We start from the raw sequence: 21,383 nt of genomic DNA on the forward strand, positions 1-21,383 counted from the left end.
AAAAACGATCCTGCGGAACACTCGCAAACCGCGTTACTTGCAATCCGAGGTTTTACTGTATACTTCTTTTAAAAGTGTAACTAACACATTTTTGGTAAAAAAAATAATTAAATAAAAAATTAAATAACTATTGTTAAAGACTGCACTATATTGCATCCCTTCGTCTGTCATGTAATTAGTGAATATGTTGATGTGTGCAAAAACTCATTCTTTGTAATTCTGCATGCCAACATATTTTTAATAATAAATTACATTTACAAAATTTTACATCACCAGACACAATTTATGAATTTGACTAAACTGTGCGAGGTGCATTAATAGCATTTTGCAAAATCATACAAAATTGTGATTGTCATTTGTGATGAGTTGGAACACCATCTAAGTGTACTTCTTCAGCTTCGGGTCACTTGCAGCGCCTTTGTTTTTTTTAAACATTTATTCTTGTCTCCACTACATTGTCACCTGTGTCTTAGTAACAAAGATGAGAACAACGTTCAATGCAGTGATCTCATGTTTTATTTATATGTTAGCATTGCCCATGATCTTTTGTGAGTCAGAGAAGGAGGGGTGAGTCCAGGTCTACTTATTGGAAATAATTTGCTGTTCTTTTAAAGAAGTGAAGGTAAAAAACTATCGTACAACTTATTTATGCATAATATGCAACTTATATTTAGTTACAAATATCTTCTCCAATTTTTTTATATATATAACTGGATTGGTTGATACAGTGACCATAAAATCATAAGCATAAGATAGAGTTGTGTTATATTGGGAATTGGGTATTAGTAAATTGTCATGTGTTCTTTTAAAGGTCATCACCTTTTTCCTCATTCCTGTCATCATTCTATTGATAGTTAGAATGTGAAACTAAATTGGCTTTAGTAGTGTACCGTTAGGATTAGTGGTGCTTTCCAGCTGAATGCATGTAGCTGGATTAAAAGTTCAGTTCCGAAGGGGTTTCTTACCACATCCTGAAAATAAGACAAAAAAGCTACACAGCACAATCGCTGTACAGGAAGCAGCATGCATGTTTACCAAAAAAAAAAAAGTGAGAACATTTTGAAATGTTCTGTAGCAGAACTGAAAAGAAACATGAAGTAAAGTTACTTTACGTAGGCCATTTGTTCCCCCTGAGATGCTCTTGGTTATTCCACATTGTACCACCATGTATGTTTACAAATGCGTAGACATTCCTGTCTCTACTGTATACTAGAGACACCAGTTTATTATCCATCATGTGTTCTTTTCAAATCTTAGTAATACTGTATATTACAATTAATACTATAACACCATCAAAATGTATGGCCTTTTATCTAAGAATGTTCTTTTCATTTTAAGCTGTTTGAATCGATTAAATTGTCTCTCTTGATTGGTTTAAGACCTTGTTTTTAAAGAATCAAATAAAAATGGTGATGATGATAATGATAAGGATGATGATGATGAGTCTTTATTTAATTTATTCCTAATAAATACTACTACGAGTAACGCATGAGAACTTTGGTCAGCAGCTTTATTTCCTGTGGAAGATGTATGCACTTTGCTCCTCCATTTTCAGAACAACACCACACCAAAAAAAAAAAAAAAAACGTGTGACAAGTTTCTGTTTTGATTAGAATGAACATGTGGGTTATGTGTGCGTGCGTGAGTGTGTGTATGTGGGTGTGTGTGTGTGTGAGAGAGAGAGAGAGAGAGAGAGAGACAGAGAGAGACTGGGTGTGTGTGAATGTTGCTTATTGTATCTCACAAAGCAGAAACCTTTCAATTATTATTATTATTATTATTATTATTCTAACAATACAAGTATTATAGAATACAACGATCATGATTATTCAGGTTTTACACAAATCCAGCATTAAAATGTACATCCCCTTATTATTCCTTTCACTGAATATTCTTACCGTACATGGACCAGATCAGATTTATAAGTTAGCCTCTCTGGTGCAGTCTTTTGCATAAGTTTATTTCATTTCCATTTATACATGGAATTGCATTTACATCAATATTTTGGAAAATCATGCGTTTAGAGCGGATAAATCCAGGTATACAGCTGTAGAGCCGGCTGATGTTCAGGTCGCGCACAAACCGAGACCACACAGCTAGAGCAAAACATCTGTTCAGGTACGATCAGAGATAACCCATACTGTAACGACATTACCAAAGTCAAAATCTGTTCCGACCTACACTTCAACATACATATATCCCTTTTTTTTTTTTTTACTTCTACGGATCCATGATGCACACAAGGCCTTGCGACCTAATATATCTAATGCAGCCTTTAATTCTCATGATTTAAACTTTCTTGTATTTATTCATATACAGATTAATATGCTTTTTAAACTGTCTTATATGCTTATAGGTTATTATTATTATTTTTTAGTTTAGTGTATCAGTGTTTGTGGTGTGACTCTGATCTCAACAGTGTGCACAGCAGAAGGTGCGAAAGTGCAGGTTTCTTGGACACGCCTCTTCTGATATTCACACGCAAGCCAGGAAAAACCCAAAACGCTCAGATATTAGCTCAAAGGCAACGCTCACATGTTGAGAGAGAGAGAGAGAGAGAGAAAATCATGCTCCAGAGCGTTTACTATGGCCAGATTGGCCAGAGGGATGTAGAAAGGTTGTTGGGAAAATATGGAAAGGATGGAAGCTTCCTCTTGAGAGACAGCCAAAGCGAGCACGGAGCTTTGTGCCTCTGTGTCAGGTAAGAATCTTCTTCTTTTTCTTTTTTTTTTACCTCCTGCCGATTTTTCTGCATAAATCTGTAGTTAAACTTCGTCCTATGCAAAATGTTATCACAGTACAGTGTGTATTCCACTAGTGCATTCAGGAATGAGAAATTTTGAAAGCTGATTTTTTTTTCACTGAACTGCTAATGCAAAACTAAAAATGTGTGGAAAGGGGGAAAAAAAACTAAGTATAAAAATGATAAAATAGTAACTGACATCTCTTTTTTTATCAAGGAAAGCTCCATATGTGCACACGTACAGGATTATCCAGTCACCTCAAGGCTGGGCGGTGGAGGTAAGGAGCACAAATTTTAAGAACAAATGTTTTAAGCTTAACGTATTATTTCTTAAAAATAAAAAATAATAAATAACCAAGCATTAATCAATGCTCAAGCCAGAACACCATCAGATCAATTTCTTCTTCTTCTTCTTCTTCTTATTATTATTGTGTTCTACATACTATTAAACCATGGGTAATGTGAAAAAAAAGGTAATTGACATCTATGCAAACACTTGCATTCACCACCAGTTTATTTAGTGCCTTAAACGTTACTAAGGTGTTTGCGTCAGTCATCGTTGGATTCATTTTATAAACAGTGGTGAATGCAGCTCTTCATTATTTGGCCCTTTTGGCTTATTATTTAAATAGTTAGTTACTTTAATAATTAGTGACTTTGGTGATGCTTTTTACAGTACACTATCAGTTTAAAAAAAGTCAACAAATTATTTAAAAGTCTTCTACTTTTTAGCTCGCTGCTTTATAGCATGAGGACTCATTTTTAGCAAAGAAACCTGAACCCCACTGAAAAGTTTTGGGTGTAATGAAGAAGACATTTTCGGACTGGTTCAAGTACAAGATCTCAGGCCAAAAATGAATGCATGTCTAGATGCAAATCAGTGTTGTGATGTTGCATAATGTTGTCAATGCCCATGCAGTGTAGTAAATAACGTTATATATTTATATATATACAGTAAGTTTTCACGATTTAAATTTAAACTTGCACCAAGCTGAACTTTTAAAAAGCTTTCTTTCTTCTACTTCATGTTAATACCTCTGTAAAGCATGTCTCATTTTCTCACATTAACTATGCCCTGGATAATTTTACTTTAGGTACATACTGCAAAGCACAAACATGAGGTTTATTATAGGCTTCTAACTATACTGTTTAAGGGTCACACCAAATGTAAAACATATTGTGTGAGCACTGTGTAGTCTGAGCGAATGACTGGAGATATATGCGCAAGTGTTATACTTTCATGTTTGTGGTTGTCTGTTAAAATGTGCTTTTTTGCCATACCCACAAGCCTAAGACACACACATACACACACATACACCACAAACCAAATAAACACATGCAAATGAACAATTTGACAGCAAAACAAGATTAACACAATCTTTAACTCATTCTGGCAAATTATTGTCATTTGGGTGTCTAATACAAAACATTTTTGTTGAAAATTCTTATGTATTCCTTTTTTTTTTTTTTTTTTAGAAGCGATAACTTATCAAAATCACTGCTTTTACTGCAGTTTAGATGCACAATATTTACAAAAGTAATAAGGCACACAGTCATTTTGTGTGGGAAGCTGATGCGTTTGCGTCGCCTTGCTATGTCTGCTGTTCCCCAATCTGGGTTTCTCACCTCGATTATAATTTTACAGGACCACAGATGTATATGCATTTGATTGAGGCCAGATCTGATCTTATACGTCACATCCCTGAACAATAAAAAGATGCTGTCATTAAAACCCAAAGTGAAACTGAAACTAATAGGGAAAAAGAGGTTGATGATTGTACGCTAACCTTTTTTTTTTATTCGTATGGAATGAAATCCTTATCATACAAGTATTTTTATTACTGTGCTTCTTCTATTTTTCTATTATATCCAGTTTCTTTTAGATTTAATGCAGGCCATTTTGATTAAAAGCCTTGGTACAGCTTACTATTACTTCTGATGATCGGGTACTGGGTGGGAACTGAAACCCGGGCGAGAAACCTAGAACTGAGTCACCAATGCCCAATCAAAAGTAAATTTATAAAATAAATAAATAAATGAATACCCCTTAAAACTGGTATTAAAACTGCCATTATAATACTTACATATTAGTATACTCTATAAATAGAGTAAAGGCTGTTAATAATAATAATAATAATAATAATAATAATAAAAAAAGAATCTAAGCTGCTGTTTTGCATTTTTCACACAAAGCATTAATAAAAATTGAGTATTTCCTATATGCTGACTGTTTTAAAGAAAAATGGAAAAGATAGGTCAAGCCTTTTATAAGTTAAGATTTGTTTGGGACCTAATACCATACCAGTTGTACTGTAGAAAGATATTGAGCCCTCAGTTTACCTAATTTCACAAAAATCCACCTAAAATATGTTAATAAAATCACCAATTTCCGAGTACACACACCAACCAGACATCCTGAAAGATTGGGGGAAAGAAAGGGGAAGGGGGGCCTTGACAATGGTGTTTGGTGTTTCTGCCCCTAATTTGCAGTTCTTCAGGAACTGTCTCTAGCATTGTCGTTAGTGTACTGATGATCTCATGAAGGTCTCATATTCTGCCCATGTTTGGTGTCCTTGCCCTGGTTACTCCGGTGGAGTTTCTCCAGAATTTGCTTAATGTGGAGAAGATGGCTTTTTAAAGGGCATCCACAGTCTGGAACTGACTTCCAATTTTGTACGGTTCCCCTGCCATCCATCCTCAAACATTTTAAGGGGACTTAGATCAGGGGAACACGCAGGAAGGTCCAGAAGTGTAGGTTGTGAACTGGAGCATTGTCCTGTTGAAAGACTTTGAAAATCATTACCACACAGACGAGAGCCCTCTGAGTCAAGAGGGATACCTTCTGCAACATGTCCACATAGCCAGCCACTGTGTGATGCCCCCTGCATATCCCGAAGCTCCATTTTTCCATTGAAAGAAAAAAACAACCCAGATCATGATGGAGCCATGTAGAAAATATCTCCAGTGGGATCTTCTTGTCATGCCAGTATCGTCGAAAGCCATCAGAACCATCCAGATTAATTTAGTTCTAGTCCGAGAATAAAACTTTCTTCCATCATTCAATGTCCCATGTTTGGTGCTACCTTGCAAATTCCAATTAGCATATTCATCAAAAAAAAAAAATTATATTGCACAAAAAATATCTTGAGTAAATAGAAAATGCAGTTTGTAAATGATGATTTTATTTATGAAGTTGAAAAAGCTGTCCAAACCTGCCTGGCCCTGTGTGAAAAAGTAATTGCCTAAACGTAATAACTGCTTGTGCCACCCTTGGAGGCAATGACTGAAATCAAGTGTTCGTAATAACTGCCGATGAGTTTTTCACATTATTGTGGAGGAATTCTGGCCCACTCTTCTTAGCAAAATTATTTTCATTCAGCCACATTGGAGGGTATGAATGCCCAGTTTACAGTCATACCACAGGATTTAAGTCTGGACTTTTTAAAGACTTTTTTTTTTAGACTTGCTGGTGTGTTTCAGATTATTGCCCTGCACTTACGCTTAAGGTCACGAACTGATGGCCTGACTTATTTCTCTGAAGGTATTTTCTGGTAGAGCAAAAAATTTATGGTTCCATCAATTCTGGTATGACCTCCATGTCCTTAAACTGCAAAGAAACCCTAGACCATCACGCTATGATCATTTTTGAGTCTAGGTATGATGTTTGTTTTTTATAAAATACTATGTTAGTTTTATGTGCCAGGTGCAACAGGACACACCTTTTAAAAAGTTCATCTTTTGTTTTAATCAGTTCACAGAATACTTGCTTGAACAACTTAGGGATAACTAAGATGTTTTTTTGGCAATGTGAGATGAGCTTTTGTGTTCTTTTTGGTCAGCAGTGCCCTTCACAATGGAACTCCATTTTTGCCTTGTCTCTTTCTTAGTGTTTAATCATGAACCCTGACCTTAACTCAGGCAGATGAGGCCTGCAGTTCTTAAGATGTTGTACTGGTTTCTTTTATAAGCTCCAGAATGACTCATTGTTGTGCTCTTTTGGTAGGCCAGCCACTCATGGGAAGGTTCACCACAGGTGCAAGTTTTTACAACTTGTGGATAACAGCTCTCACCGTGAAGCCCCAAAGCCTTAGAAATGGCTTGTAAACCCTTTTCAGACTGATGCATGCAAATACTTTAATTCTCACCTTACTTTAAATGTATTTAGCTTTTTTCTTTTTTAGATCTTTTAGCATACTTTGTCAGACAGGTTCTATGTGATTTCTTGATTCAACAGTAATCAGGTCTGAGTGTGAAAAATCATAGATCATCCATGATCTAGTAACGGGGCAATGACTTTATCACATAGGGCCAAGCAACATACATTTAGTTTTTTCTCGGGTTATCTTAGCGAAATCTAAATAATAGTTTGATAATATAAATCATTCATGTGTGATAAATATGCAAATAAATAAATAAATAAAGTAAATAATAAGCTAAATTTATGTGTGCTTATATATAAAATACTTTTTGACTGCACTGCATATTTATTAATTTTTTTGGTATTTAATAATTTTTTGGTGTAATATATATTGTAGGTGTAATACATATACAGTGCCGTTAAAAAGTGTTTTATATATAAGCATAACTAAACAAAAAGTTCTTTAAATACATAAATTTGCATATTACTGTACTCACTTTATTCTATAAAGGGTTTTCCTGTTTAGAATTTTTTTTTCATCATGAATCAGACATGAGTCAACTTCTACTATCAGGGGACTGACGATTAGAAGAATCAGTTTCTTACTATACCCCCACCAACCCCCACTAGTTTAAATTAGAATAACCTCGCTTGGCTGTTTTTAACTGTTTTTAATCTTTAACTGTTCAGGTTTGGGTAGCCGATGCATGCTGCAGGCTCAGATTTCTGTTCTAGTCTGACAAAAGTGGAACTCTGTATGGTCTTCTAGCTATTTCAGTAACTGTAAAGGCCTTCCCATTAAAGTGGCCACTGAGTGGCCGTTGTGCGCATTGTGCACAATCCTTCATAGAACTCTTAAGATCTGTGAACTTTATGAATGTTGTCCTAATTAAATCAGTATATACACATGTATTTATATTTATATTTATGTATTATTACAATACCTTTAATTTCTGTTACTATTGTAAACTATTTTCTCCATTTCTGCGAAGACTCAGAACAAGGCGAAGATACAGTGGTTCCCGTCCCTGGATATACTCGTTGAATCCTACAAAGTGACTCCTCATAACATGGTTCCTCTTCTGTATCCGCTTGAAAAATCACATCTCAGTGAAGAGGAGAGACAAAATAGAGGTGAGCTCGCATGTGGTTATCCTGTCATCAGGATTTGTGGTAAGTTTTTAGATTGTGTTTGATATGATGAAACTTTTGAACCAATCACTTTAAAGCATGTCTAAAAGAGTAACCGCTATCAGATTGCATCTACAAATGTGAAAATCATGGCAAGATAAATATAAGATGAGCGTAAAGTTGCTAAAGGAGTCAACAATACAAAAGTGCAGCAAAACTATGTTTTTACTAATTTACTAATACTAATACTAATTACTTTAAGAAAGTGCTGGATAGTAATAGGAAGACCCTAGAGGGCCACAACTACACACTCAAATAGGGAGCCATAATGTAATGTGGGAGCCAGAGCGTGTGCTTATTTAAAACTGGTGGCCATCAGGAAAGATATAAATCAATGTTACATTTCTGTTGAGAAAGAAAATTGAATCCATGTGTTTATACAGTATATACTTAAAAAAAAGGGGAAAACATGAGATTTGCTTATTGTGTTTTCCATAAAACGCTACCAACAGAAGAAAGCACAAAAGCATGCGTTCAACTTGGTCTTCAGCATGATATCCAGCTTTAATGAATATGAGAATCCCCAACCTTATACACATTCACCACCTTTTTCATAAAACAGACTGTTTTAATACTTAAACATGATCAGCTCTATCTCAGTTTACACTACTGTGCAGCGAATTCTCTTTGTTGATTATTCAGAATTGTTGCTGAATTGCCCTTTTTTAATATAAAGGCAGTGCATTATGATTCTACATAATCAGATAAAATATATGTTTATTTGATGGCATGGAGATGTTTTTTAAGGAAAACTTCATAATTTATGCATGCAGTAAATTGTAATTGTTATAATTGAACAAATTTTAGTTATAATCAAATGATTTTGCTTTAAAAAAATATTCAAATGTAAGACCTCCCAGCACAAATATTATTATATAATTCATAAGAAGCTAAATCATTTTACAACAAATGATTTTGAAAATATATTAATTTGGTTTACACATTTTTGCTATGAAACTCAAAAGAAAATGTAAAAAAAAATAATAATAATAAAAAAATTTGTTTCATGGAAACTTAAACTTTCACAAAGTTCCCTCTAAGAATCTTTACAAAATTAAAGTTTGCACAGATTAAAGTTCAAGAAGCTTAAATGATGAAATAATGTCAAACTAATAATTAATGATTATGAAATTATTTAAGATTATTGAAATTGAAAGACGTCTATTTCTATTCAACTATATTATTTTTATTACATTTTATTTCTTTATCACTTTTACCGATGGGAATCCTATAAATTCTGGATATAAATAAATGATAATAATAAACAAATGTGAAAAAAAAACATACATAAGATTTAGAGATAAAGTTGTTACTTGTCTGTCATGAGAACATCTTCACCAGACTTTGCGGTTTCTCTGACAAGTTGCAAATCAATGCAGCGGTAAACATGTCTCGTTTGCTGTCTAAAACAAAGTTTCATAATTTCTAAGTAAGTCTTGTATCCGAATGCTTTGTCTTTCAAGAGAAAACAAATCAACATGCCTGCAAGACACTGAATTATTTTGCAGTTTCAGGACATTAGATGAATCAGAAGTTTCTGCTTACAAGTTAAGACACCAACATGTTACGAAAAGCCATCCACCTCATTTGTGGTGCAAATTGCTTTCATGTTTGCCGAGAAAGACATTTTCAACTAAATTAGAAAAAAAATTACAAAGCATGGTTTTATGGGAAAAAAAACTATTGTGTGGTGTAATACAAAATGACAGTCGCCATCTTACAATGGTTGTTTGTGCCAACATCTACAACAATATTTTGTATTGTATTGCATTGTACTTTGTATCTGTTTACAGTTAAATTTAATGTTGTGGAACATCTGTAAGACAAAGTAGAACATCTGCAAGATAAATTATTTATATTATTATTAGGTTTTAAAATAATTTAACAACAACGAACCCAAATAAATTAATTTGGTTTACATGTATTTGCTATGAAATTCGAAAGAAAAAAAAAATACAAAAAACACAGTTTCAGGAAAATATCAACTTTTCACAATGTCGCCTCTAATAATCTTTACGATATTTGCACAGATTAAAGTTCAAGAAGCTCAAATGAGGAAATAATGTTAAACTATTTACTGTAGATTATTGAAATTGAAATCTTTCATCTATTTCCATTTAAGTATATTCATTTTATTCAATTTTATTTCTTTACCACATTAAACAATGGGCATCCCATAAATTTTGGATATAAATAAATTGTAAATAATAATCACAATAATAATAATAATAATAATGATGATAATAATAATAATAATAATAATAATAATAATAATAATAATAATAAAGCATACACACATGAATCGTCTCAAGGTGCTTTACTGATGGCATGATACAGAATTCATGGTAGCGACCACCTTCATACATTTCAAGAAAAGCAGCAAAGGAGCCACTTCTCTCCAGGAAAAAAAATCAGGGACAAACTGATATTCTGAAAAATCCACAGGGCTTGGACTGCTGAAGATTGGGGTAAAGTAATTTTCTCTGATGAATCCCCTTTCCGATTGTTTGGGACATCCAGAAAAAAGCTTGTCTGGAGAAGAAAAGGTGAGCACATTCCTGTGTGGGGTTGTTTCAGCCAAGGGAGTGGACTCACTCACGTTTTTTACCCAAGACCACAGTCATGAATAAAGAATGGTACAAAAACATCATCTGGAAGCAACTTCTCCCAAACCATTCAAGAACAGTTTAGAGACGAATAATGACTTTTCCAGCATGATAGACCTCAGTGCCATAAGGCAAAAGTTATAACTATGGAGCTTGGAGAACAAAACATCAGAATTTTTGGTCCATGTCCAGGAAACTCCTCAGACCTTAATCTCATTGAGAACTTGCGATAAATTCTCAGAAGTTTCGGATGGACAAACAAACCCCCCCCCCCCCCCCCCCACACAAATTCTGATCAGGCATTGGATATGCAAGAATGGGCTTCCGTCAGCCAGGATGTGGCCCAGAAGTTGATTGACAGCATGCCAGGGCGAATTGCAGAGGTCTTAAAAAAGAAGAGTCAATAATGGCATGTAATTGTCAATAAAATATTTTAAAATATTTCTTAAAAGTATTACTTACCTTGTGTTTCATAGAATCCTACTCAGGACTAATATAAATATCGCTTACAGTATATACATATATGATAGTTTTCTTCCTTATACTGTAATTGAACATTTATAGCATAATAAATTCTAAGGCACCATTTTGAACCGAATTATAAGTTGATAATTATAAGTCATTCTTGTGCTTTATTGTTTGTTTTAAAAGGCTTTGTTGCACTTGCAGCTGTGCATGTGGTTTTACCCACAGCCCTCAGTAGCAGATATGTAATCAGTCACACTGGTGTGCATCTTATCTCTTTTACACTTTGTGCTCTAACTTTTTTTTTTTTTTTTTTCCATTGTGTGTTCATTTAAATACAGAATCGGATTACATGGAAATGTGACGATCCAGTGAGACACAATGAGGGGGAGTGTGTCTGTCTATATAAATGTTCCCTTTTCTGAACTTCTGTTTAGAAGGCAAGCATTTGTTCATCTATCAAATGAGATACTTATCTTTATCTTTGTTTAACTGGTTTGTTTTTTATTCTCTTAAGTGACCTTACTGGCCTTCTAGTAATTGAAGTATTAATACCATAAAATATTCCACAAGATGGCGATGGAGATTTGTAAATTCACCCACCCAGTAAAGACACCCACTACATGACGTTAATTCTGTGGGGTGGATTCCATGTCCTCAAAATTTCCACCCAAATGTGCTCAGTCTGTGCACTAGATTAAATGAAAATGTTTGGTCTATGCACCGGATTGAGGAAGATAGTGTAGTTTATAAAAAATTCTAACAGAAACTGTTTATTATGTGTGCTTGATTATCAAAATCCCAATAGAAAGTGTTTGATCTGTATACTTCATTAGATCGCTTCAGTAGAATGAGACTCTGGTATACTCCGCACCAAGCGTCTTTAATAATTATATAAGCTTTTGATAAAAAATGGCAGTAATTTTATCGATGATAAACCTGTTTGGAAGGAAAATATATTTGTTTTAATGAGATGCTTGACTACAGGGGTGCCAGCAGCCATAATCCTGTTTTTTCTTCTTATATACTCAAGTTTCTGTTCTCCATTTTAGGATCTTATATAAGGGGAACTGTGTGTGTTTTTTAAGTTACTGGTAAATGTCAGATGGCAAAAAAAGAAAATTACTTTTTGTAATCATGAACCTTTAGAGTAGTAGTGTATAACAGTTCTTGTATTGTTATTAATAAAACTACTTTATAGGAATAGAAACTGGCAAAATGAAAGAACACGTGACAGCATACAGATACTCATGAGGAATCCCTTATATGATGATTAAAGTTGGGGAATTCAGAAGCCTTAAAAAACAGCAATATTGTATACTAAATTCAGGAATAGACTTCGAGTTTCCAGTTCACAGCTCTGATGCTCAGGGTTTAATCCTGAGTTTGGAGTATGGCTTGTTTTCCCATGTCTACGTGCATTTCTTCTGGATCCTCAGCCATCTTTCCAGCTCCCTAAAATGTGCAGATAAAGTGACTGCTTAAAATGCTCATAAAATTGTATGCCCACCTCACCAGCAGTATTCCTGGGATAGATACTTTTTTTTTCTTCACAAAATACAATACAACTCTTTTTGTGTTTGATTACTTAAAAACCAAATTGTACAATTAGTAGTCTTATGCATTTTGCAATCTTGTGTGTGACCTTTATGTAAAATGATAGGCGTTTTGATCTCTTTGGTAATGCATTGACTAGCCAATAATTTCCAATAAGAGAAGAAAATATAATACGGCAGAGAGATAGTAAATAAGACGCTTTTGGAAAGCCCCTGACTGTGGGCAAAAGCCATCACTGTCTAGAGATTACTCACAACAAGTGCTGATCACAAGCCATCCATTGAAGTTGAATGTGGTTTATATTTTTAGAAAATGAATTCCTAACCTGATGACATTTAATTTGTTTGCACTATGTTTTAAATGTATTTATGTGTGAAATCAACAAAATGCATCAATAAATTTGGCAGACTGACGTAACATGCCATTGCAATTTATTATACTTGTACATGTACATTTATTTTTGTATAAAGTATTTTACTGGTGTAATTATAATGTTAATGCCTGTGTGTTGTTACAGTATTATGACTATTGTTAATAGTAAACTATGTAGTCACTTCCTTTTAAAGAAGGTTTCTATCAATTTGTATTTCCCCTTATGGAGGTTTTTGTTTTGTAGTCTTTTTTTAAATCAAAATTAAAAATAAAAGCAAACACTGTTTAGTTTGTTTTCATTGCACACACACAAAAAAGGTAATTCAGTCATATTAATTAGACTTATCTTTATTGCTTATACTTGTTTTACCACACAATGTCTAGAAATAAATTATTGCTAAATCTAAATATTGAAAAATGCCCACAAAACTGTGTCAGTGTAATGTAATGAAATCAAAAGTAGGCTATTCTACAGGCTATTTCATTGTCTTAACCATAGATTTTAGTTTTTTCAAATATTCAAAGAGCTTTATTAATCCCAGAGGGAAATTGTTTAAAATATATTATCATAAAATTTATTATCCAACGGAAATTAACATCAATGTATACCGAAATAAATTAAGGTCGATTCAAATATTCTTAAATCACAGCACCAAGGAAACCCTGCCGATTTCCGTTTTCCAGTCATCATGTTTTCCTTTGCTCCTACCACCTTGCTCTAACCACAGTGATCTTTATTAGTAGTACTTGAGGTACTAACAGCAAATCTCTAATTTCTGCTTTTTGCATCATTTAAAGAATGAACACAAAGTTCATGACATGAACATGACATAAGCGTGCCCAACACAATAACATGAGAAGTATTTATCATAAAAAAAAACCCAAGAACATTAATCATTAAAAAATGAACAGAAAATTAAATCAGGTAAACCAACCATACAGATTTAACCATGTCTAAATGTACTCATAAATAATGTTTTCATTTCCAGATCAGAAGAAATATGAAATATAAATCATACAATGCTAGATATTACAGAGCTGGCGTGCACATAAACCATAAACAAGGTGGAAAGTACCCATGTGAAATGCTCTAATGCCTTTTAGGGGAAGGATGTAGTGCATGTAGTCATATGGTTACTAAAAAGAGTTTCAGCAGGAAACTGAAGCTCATTTATCAAAATAAAGTGGGTATGATTATATACAACATATCTGTTACAGAAGCGCTTTCAGCAAGAAAACATCTGATAAGGTTATCTTACAAAAGTTATCTTATAAAAAGTCTCTGACTTGATAACTGCTCCTAATTTGTCCTAAAATATCAGTGTTCTTTCGCTTATAGCTAAAAAGCTAGCTAACTCCTAACACAAGGTTGAGGATAAATCGCTTTCCAACCCCTGATCAAGGGCACTAGATGTGTGTGACAATGGATTTTACACCCTAGTGCACTAGCTTTCCATTTAACACTATTAGGGATTCGACCCCAGAATATGGAAGTTAACGGGAATAATTTCCTAAAGCGAAAAAAATGGAAACATAAAAACATTTTAAAAAATGTAAAGAGATTTGCAGGACTTCCCACCATGTTATATTCTTCTCACCTAGTATTGGTAACAATTTAAAACTATGTACACTATTGTAACTGTCGGTCGCCAGTTCTGCCAGTCGCGGCTAGATAGTTCCACCAGTCATGGATGGATATATGTTCGGGGAGCAAAATAATTAGGTAAATAAAGAAACAAATCATTATCTGTTTATAATAAATGGTGTTTGTGGAACTGTTGTATAAAAGCAATATTACACTGGGTGTTGTGCTGTGCTGCTGGATATACAGTAGCGCGACTGTGATGCCTTTGGCCATGCTATGACCACATCTACAGCAGTGCAGCAAGACTTCCAGTGTGATATAGCTTTTATATCAAAAGGGTTCCATAATAACAACAACAACAACAATAATAATAATAATAATAATATTTATGACAATTTATAACAATAGAGATATCTGTTTTTTTATTGCAAATGGACCCTTTAAATTATGTTTTATCATACATTTTTTCATGATTGCAAATAAAATATATGTACCAAAGCATTTTAAGCAATTGCTAAAAACACAGTGCTGTCATGGTTCTATACATTAATAAAATCACCTCATCTCATGTCATGATGTCTTGACATTAACATTTTTAAAACCGTAATATGTACTGTAACATGGACCATGGTGCATACTGGGCAAACAGCAATACTGTTGCCTTATGTTTCAACACATAAGGCAATACTCATTCTTTTTTCACTTATTTATGACCAAATGTTTTTTGCATGCGATTTCTTTACCCCCCAGCCCCCCCGCACGCATTAACACGAAAAACCACTGAGAAGTGTCATCTATGCAACATCCTCAACCTCCATTTAACACTTACAGAACATTTGTGTGTAAAGAGTCTTAAAAACACAGAACACTTTGTTACAATACAGTAGATAATGTTCTCTTAATGCTGGTTTCAACTATGTTGGTGCACAATGCTTCTTTAACTTATCACCTCAAGGATTTCAGTCCCTTCTTCACATTGTTTAGGTGGAATAACCTGGTGAAAAAAAACAGAGACAAACACATCCTATGTTGTTATTGTGAGTTGCACCTGAAACCCAACAGCATACCCTGATATCCCAAATACATGAGAAATTTTTAGAAAGTTTACCTGGTTAAAATCATTTTGCTCAAGAAGCATTTGAACATTTTTGGATGGGTTTGGAATGGAAGGAAACACTTTCTCAAATAACCTGAAGAAGTAAAAATTTTGTCAAATTTCAAAGAAAGATTTTCAGAGCACATTGCTATTGGGATGGAATTTTTACTTAAATTAGACAATAATGTAGGTTACCAACAATTGTTTGCACTGCTTTATAGACATATGAGGCTATAATTATCCCTCTGCCCAGCAATGTTAAGCTCTTCCATAAAATACATTCATTTCCTGATTAGTTAGTGCGCACTATGTTCTAATTGCACTTTTATTAGTTTATAGTAATTTTTTTCCCCCGTGTTATGTATTTTTAATGTATGTTCTGTCCTCCATAATTGTGGGTTTGTGCCCGGCTCTTTTTTTTTTTTTTTTTTTTTTTTTACCATATTGAGTTAAATAAAAGTATTTTTATTCAAACGTAATGCACTGAAAGGAAAATACACATCCTGCATTCATCCATTTCCTCATTTACTGTAGCAAGTTCATTTCTCTAATCTAAAGTTGTATGATACTATTAACAACATTAGTGTACGATGGTTTATTATTCCAAGAGCTTATTTTTCCTCACAAGAAATTACACCACCATGGCAACAATTTAATTTACTTTCTATACTGCTTTATCTTGTATACTGTACAGGGGCCTGTAGCCTATCCCAGAAAACACACACTATTTGGGAACACCAATTTGGACTGTGGGAGGAAACCGGAGTACCCGGAGGAAACCCATCAAGCACGGGGAGAACATGCAAACTCCATGCACACAGAGAAGGGAGGCGAACCTGGCTGGGAATCGAACCGAGACCCTGGAGGTGCAAAGGCGACAGTGCTAACCATTAATTTATCTCATTTATCAATCTTTTAGTAAAGTTCAGTAAATTTTAGTAAACTGTTATTTTTAGTAAACAGTTATGATTTAGACTCTTTTATTCGGCAATAAATAGTTTTACATTTAATTTTAAACATTTAATCATAATTTTTCACTATTTTTACAAAATGTTCTTGAGAGTTTTCTCCAAAGCAATTCTCTAAATTTTTATAAATGTCTGCTGTCAATGTAACAAGAATAAGGAATTTTGTATTTCTTATGTACAAATGCAGTAATCCATGTAAAATCTGTTTTGAAGTCAACTTACATTAGTTAGTCATAAATTAGTTTGTGTAATAGTAAGAAGTTTCCAAGTTACCTTTGGAACTTGCAGATGAGTAGAAAAGCCAAAAGAATCATTGGAAGGACAAAAGCAATAGCTGCAATCACACCGACATTAAGCTCCCAGGTACCATTACTTGGATTGACTTCTGTTTTTAAAGACAAATATAAGCCCACATATAAGATTCTTTTAAGACGTTATATTTAAACCACTTGATAAAATTATGCTTTAAAATGGCTCACCCACGGGTTGACTCCAGTCACTCCACGGTGTAGTTTCTCTACCTCCACACCAGCTTTTCTGTCTGACCCTTATTATAATTATATATTTGGTTGTTGGTTCAAAGTTTGTTATGTTATACTTTAATACCTCTGTCACTGTGTGTAACTAGGAAAACATGAATAAATAAGTAAAACAAATAAATATATAAAATGTTAGCTCTGCAAAGCACTTAAAGTTAACTACAAACTAGAAGTATGAAATGAATGCAAATCCTTACCTCATCATTAATTTTCAATTCATAATCAAAACAGTCAGTGTTAAAAAGTAAACTTCTTGGCTGCATCCACTGTATCTCTATGTTTGTTGACTTAATTAAAGTTGTTATATTTTGTGGGGGTTCCAGCTTTTCTGGAAAACAGAATATTATATACAAAAGATGTGTATATTGTTATTATTATTATTATTATTATTATTACTTTGTAAATGACTTTGTAGATGGGGCAGTTTACTGTATGTTTTGACCCATACGTGGGAACATTTAAACAAATGCCTCCCCTCTCTTGGCACATTATAGGGCTGCACATCTTCTGGGAATGTTTTATGACTTAGCTCATGAATGAGCATCTGCTTGTGGTAGTCTTACAACTGGGTAATGTATATTATGATAACTCAGGGATTTTATCACGATTTGTACACAACACGGTGCTTAATTATTGTGAAATTAGATTTTCTGCATATAAATTTTAGGTAGTATATTGGTATTTCTAGCATTGTTGTGTGTAACATGGGATTTCTTACCGATTTCTGATGTAGAATAATATTTGCAGATGATGTACCAGTAGCCATTTATGGAAACATTGACTTTAACAAGAAGATCATCGTCAACTTTCTCTTTCTCCAACTGTCTAAACGATTTCTTTGATCCTTCTGAGATACAGTTCCAATGTTTCTCTGGGGTGTTGCACAATCTAATATGAGGGGACAAATCATCAATTTCCAACAAGGCAATTATCTTTACAATTAACCCAGCTAAACTAATAAGTATTATAAAGGAATAACATTAGTCAATACGGCCAACCATAATATTTACCAACACTTACTGACATGAAGCAGAATAGGATGCATCTTCAGGAACTTCATATATGCTCCAGAAGCAACTCAGTAGATTTGTATTATAAATAATACATTTGATGTCAAATCGATCTAAAAAATCAAATAAAAGATTAAGTCATAAGCTGGCATAAGATGTAATTTGACTGGTTAACTTCTGAAATATAGCCAAATATTTGAGACTTAAATGAAACCTAAACATAAACAGCTACATTTAGTGGGTCTGGAAAGTCACCAAGCATTTTCAACATTCAAGTTCGGTTGGTTGTATAATGTTGCAGAACATTAGTAGAAAAAAAATCAGTTTTTTATAATGTATCACATTTTTTTTATCATTTATAGTTAGATGCTATATAAAACAACTATAAAGAGTCACCTAAACTTCTTTTAACACTCTTTTTTTTAACACACATGTTTTATTAACTTGATAAAGCCAATGTGGGAACTACAATGACATGCAAAGAGGTAAAGGGATGCCCACAGATTTCTGATTAAATTTATGGCATTATTTTAACTACTCTTTGTTTCCTTTTTAAACTAGAATACATCCATCACATGACCTGGACAACATGGACCATCACAAAGATATCTTTATGCTGTTTGTGCTGCTATAGTTGAATTGTTGAATTGTTAAAAAAAAAGCCAACAAAGTATTTATAATAATAATAATAATAATTAATGTCTAAACCTTATTTGTTCTAATATAACTAGTTTTGGCGCATACATTTTCAAACTTCGAAAATAATTTCTTGCATATCTGTGTACTGTTTATAGATGTTCTAAATTAAAATGGAAATTCACAGCATCAAACTTGGCAAGGAGTGATTTTATCTTTTGGAACACCGATATCTCTTTGTATTCACTGTGTATTTACAGTGGGGCAAAAAAGTATTTAGTTTTTTCTGCAAAGGGACCAGGATGACTGATCCATGTAAAGGAAAGAATGAATGTATAGTGAGATTTTGAGTGAAAACCTCCTTCCATCAGCAAGGGCATTGAAGATGAAACGTGGCTGGTTTTTTCAGCATGACAATGATCCCAAACACACCGTCCGAGCAATGAAGGAGTGACTTCGTAAGAAGCATTTCAAGCTCCTGGAATGGCCTAGCAAGTCTCCAGATCTCAACCCCATAGAAAATCTTTGGAGGGAGTTGAAAGTCTGTGTTGCCCAGCGACAGCCCCAAAACATCAAAAGGAATGGGCCAAAATGCCAGCAACAGATGAAAATTACAGGCCACTCTCATCTTTTTAAGTGGGAGAACTTGCACAGTTGGTGGCTGACTAAATACTTTTTTACCCCACTGTATATCTCACCAGCTCTGCCACCCTCCTTTCCCAATTTACAACCCATTTGCTCCAGATCAATGCAATAACAATATTAAAGCATGTGCAACTTAACTCACAGTAAGGCATTATTTCCACATAGAGGCAATGTCGTTCTCTAAGTCGACCACTTTAAATAAGAATCTTTGTAAATCCAATATCCCTAATATATAATTCCGTCCCAGAAACTAGCAGAATAAATAAGAAAACAAGCATCGCATAATAAAGCTATATCATCATTATAACAAAATATTAACAAAAATATTTGCAAAACTACAAAACCCACTAAAGCATTTCTACAATGGATAAAGTATAGGAAGTACATGCCCTTATGTTGTCCGTTCAGAATCCTGATAAAAACTTAAAACTTTTTTTTCATGTTTTCATGATCTTGAGCAATTCTATAAGCTGTCACACAGAATCATTTTGAAAGGAATGTTGACTATCTAAACCCACTGAACATCGCTTAATTTCATGAATGTTTTGCATGTGATTTAAATGAAAGTCAGTAATTTTTTTATAAAAATATATAAATGCTTACTTTTTGAGTTACTTGAATTCATATGATTCTCATGGTCATTTGTCAGTATTTCATTTGTACACTGAGAACAAGAACAAAAACACACATTTAAATATTTCTGACTGTTCACAACATGCAAAATTACTGCATACACAACCTATCCACACACAGGAGTTTAGTACCTTTTCTGGGTCACACTCGGTAAATTCTGCGTATAAAAACCAAAGTACAAAAAAATCACATGGTTTAATGAAACATTAGGAAATTAATGAATTAATTAACTAAGATACAAGTATATTCATCTTGATCTGGCTTATTCACTTGGAAAAAAGACATACCATAATCATAATCATCTGCCAGAACCAAGGACAGAGCCAACAGCAATCCGCACAGCCTCATATTAAACTGTGGCGTGAGAATAGTCTGATCACTATGACACACATATTTAAATACAAAGTTGACACTAGTTCACACAATATTTTGTATGTTGATAGAATGTAGCTATGTAAAAAAAAAAAAAGGCTAAAACCATTAAAAATTATGAGAAATAATGACAAATTGTCTAACTTACCGCTCAGGGCCACTTCACATGATGTTCGGAGATGAAATTACACAAGGGCAGGGAAATTCTGCATAAGTTTACTGGAAAGCATTTTAAGGAAGTGACAGCGGGGAGGGGAGTTTCCACCCCTCTGTCTGCTACAGTACTTAAAGTGACAGTTTGGGTTAAATGAAACATTCATACAAATATAGTTAATCAGAATGCAATTGACAAACTATTAAAAAATAAACAATAAATAAATAAAATCTGGGAACATAGCTGTACTGGCTGGCCAAAAAAGGCACAATTATTTTATTGGAGCACCTTGAGCTTTGATTACAGCCATGCCATCGAGTTGCTACATTGTTTCAACAAACTTATACAATAACATTTATTTTTGTTGGAATAATTTTTGTCTGGGAATTAGTATTGATGATGGAATTGCAACAAGTCTTTCTTGCACTAATAATCATGCAAAATCAGAACAGCTCAGATCATGTTTTCATTCATTTTGACGTCTCGTCTGAACTTGCATGTCTTTGTGCATTACATTCTTGCCACTTGATTGGCAGATTGGATATTGGTCTATCAGTCTTGGCTTTGTCATCCTGGAAGTGTTAGTTATTGTAGATAGTAGGTAGCACTACTAGAGTGTAGTACATTAATTTAACATCGTGAGTCAGAACTACAGTACTGTATGAGCAATGGT

General features: G+C 33.8%; 2 protein-coding genes across 3 annotated transcripts; one reads left to right on the forward strand and one right to left on the reverse strand.

Moving 5' to 3' along the window:
* The first annotated feature begins 2,496 nt into the window (after positions 1–2,496).
* LOC128506496 (SH2 domain-containing protein 1A-like) lies at positions 2,497–16,981 on the forward strand. 2 transcript variants are annotated; one of them, XM_053476988.1, is made up of 4 exons: positions 2,497–2,701; positions 2,961–3,021; positions 7,874–8,015; positions 16,448–16,981. In XM_053476988.1, exons 1-4 carry the CDS (start codon positions 2,568–2,570, stop codon positions 16,645–16,647), a joined length of 537 nt encoding a protein of 178 aa, XP_053332963.1. In that variant the 5' UTR covers positions 2,497–2,567; the 3' UTR covers positions 16,648–16,981. The 2 variants fall into 2 exon arrangements, with proteins under 2 accessions (XP_053332963.1, XP_053332964.1); XM_053476989.1 differs by lacking the exon at positions 16,448–16,981 and adding an exon at positions 11,485–13,297 and having other exon boundaries at positions 2,498–2,701.
* On the reverse strand, positions 13,712–20,788 carry LOC128506495 (interleukin-5 receptor subunit alpha-like). The gene is made up of 11 exons (XM_053476986.1): positions 20,705–20,788; positions 20,472–20,563; positions 20,316–20,341; positions 20,155–20,215; positions 18,281–18,383; positions 17,979–18,148; positions 17,458–17,588; positions 17,201–17,345; positions 16,995–17,106; positions 15,766–15,847; positions 13,712–15,651 (listed from the first exon to the last, which is right to left on the reverse strand). Exons 2-11 carry the CDS (start codon positions 20,530–20,532, stop codon positions 15,595–15,597), a joined length of 948 nt encoding a protein of 315 aa, XP_053332961.1. The 5' UTR covers positions 20,533–20,563; positions 20,705–20,788; the 3' UTR covers positions 13,712–15,594.
* Positions 20,789–21,383: the final 595 nt, after the last annotated feature.

This window comes from Clarias gariepinus, chromosome 18, assembly GCF_024256425.1.
Source record: "Clarias gariepinus isolate MV-2021 ecotype Netherlands chromosome 18, CGAR_prim_01v2, whole genome shotgun sequence".
Taxonomy (NCBI): Eukaryota; Metazoa; Chordata; class Actinopteri; order Siluriformes; family Clariidae; genus Clarias; species Clarias gariepinus.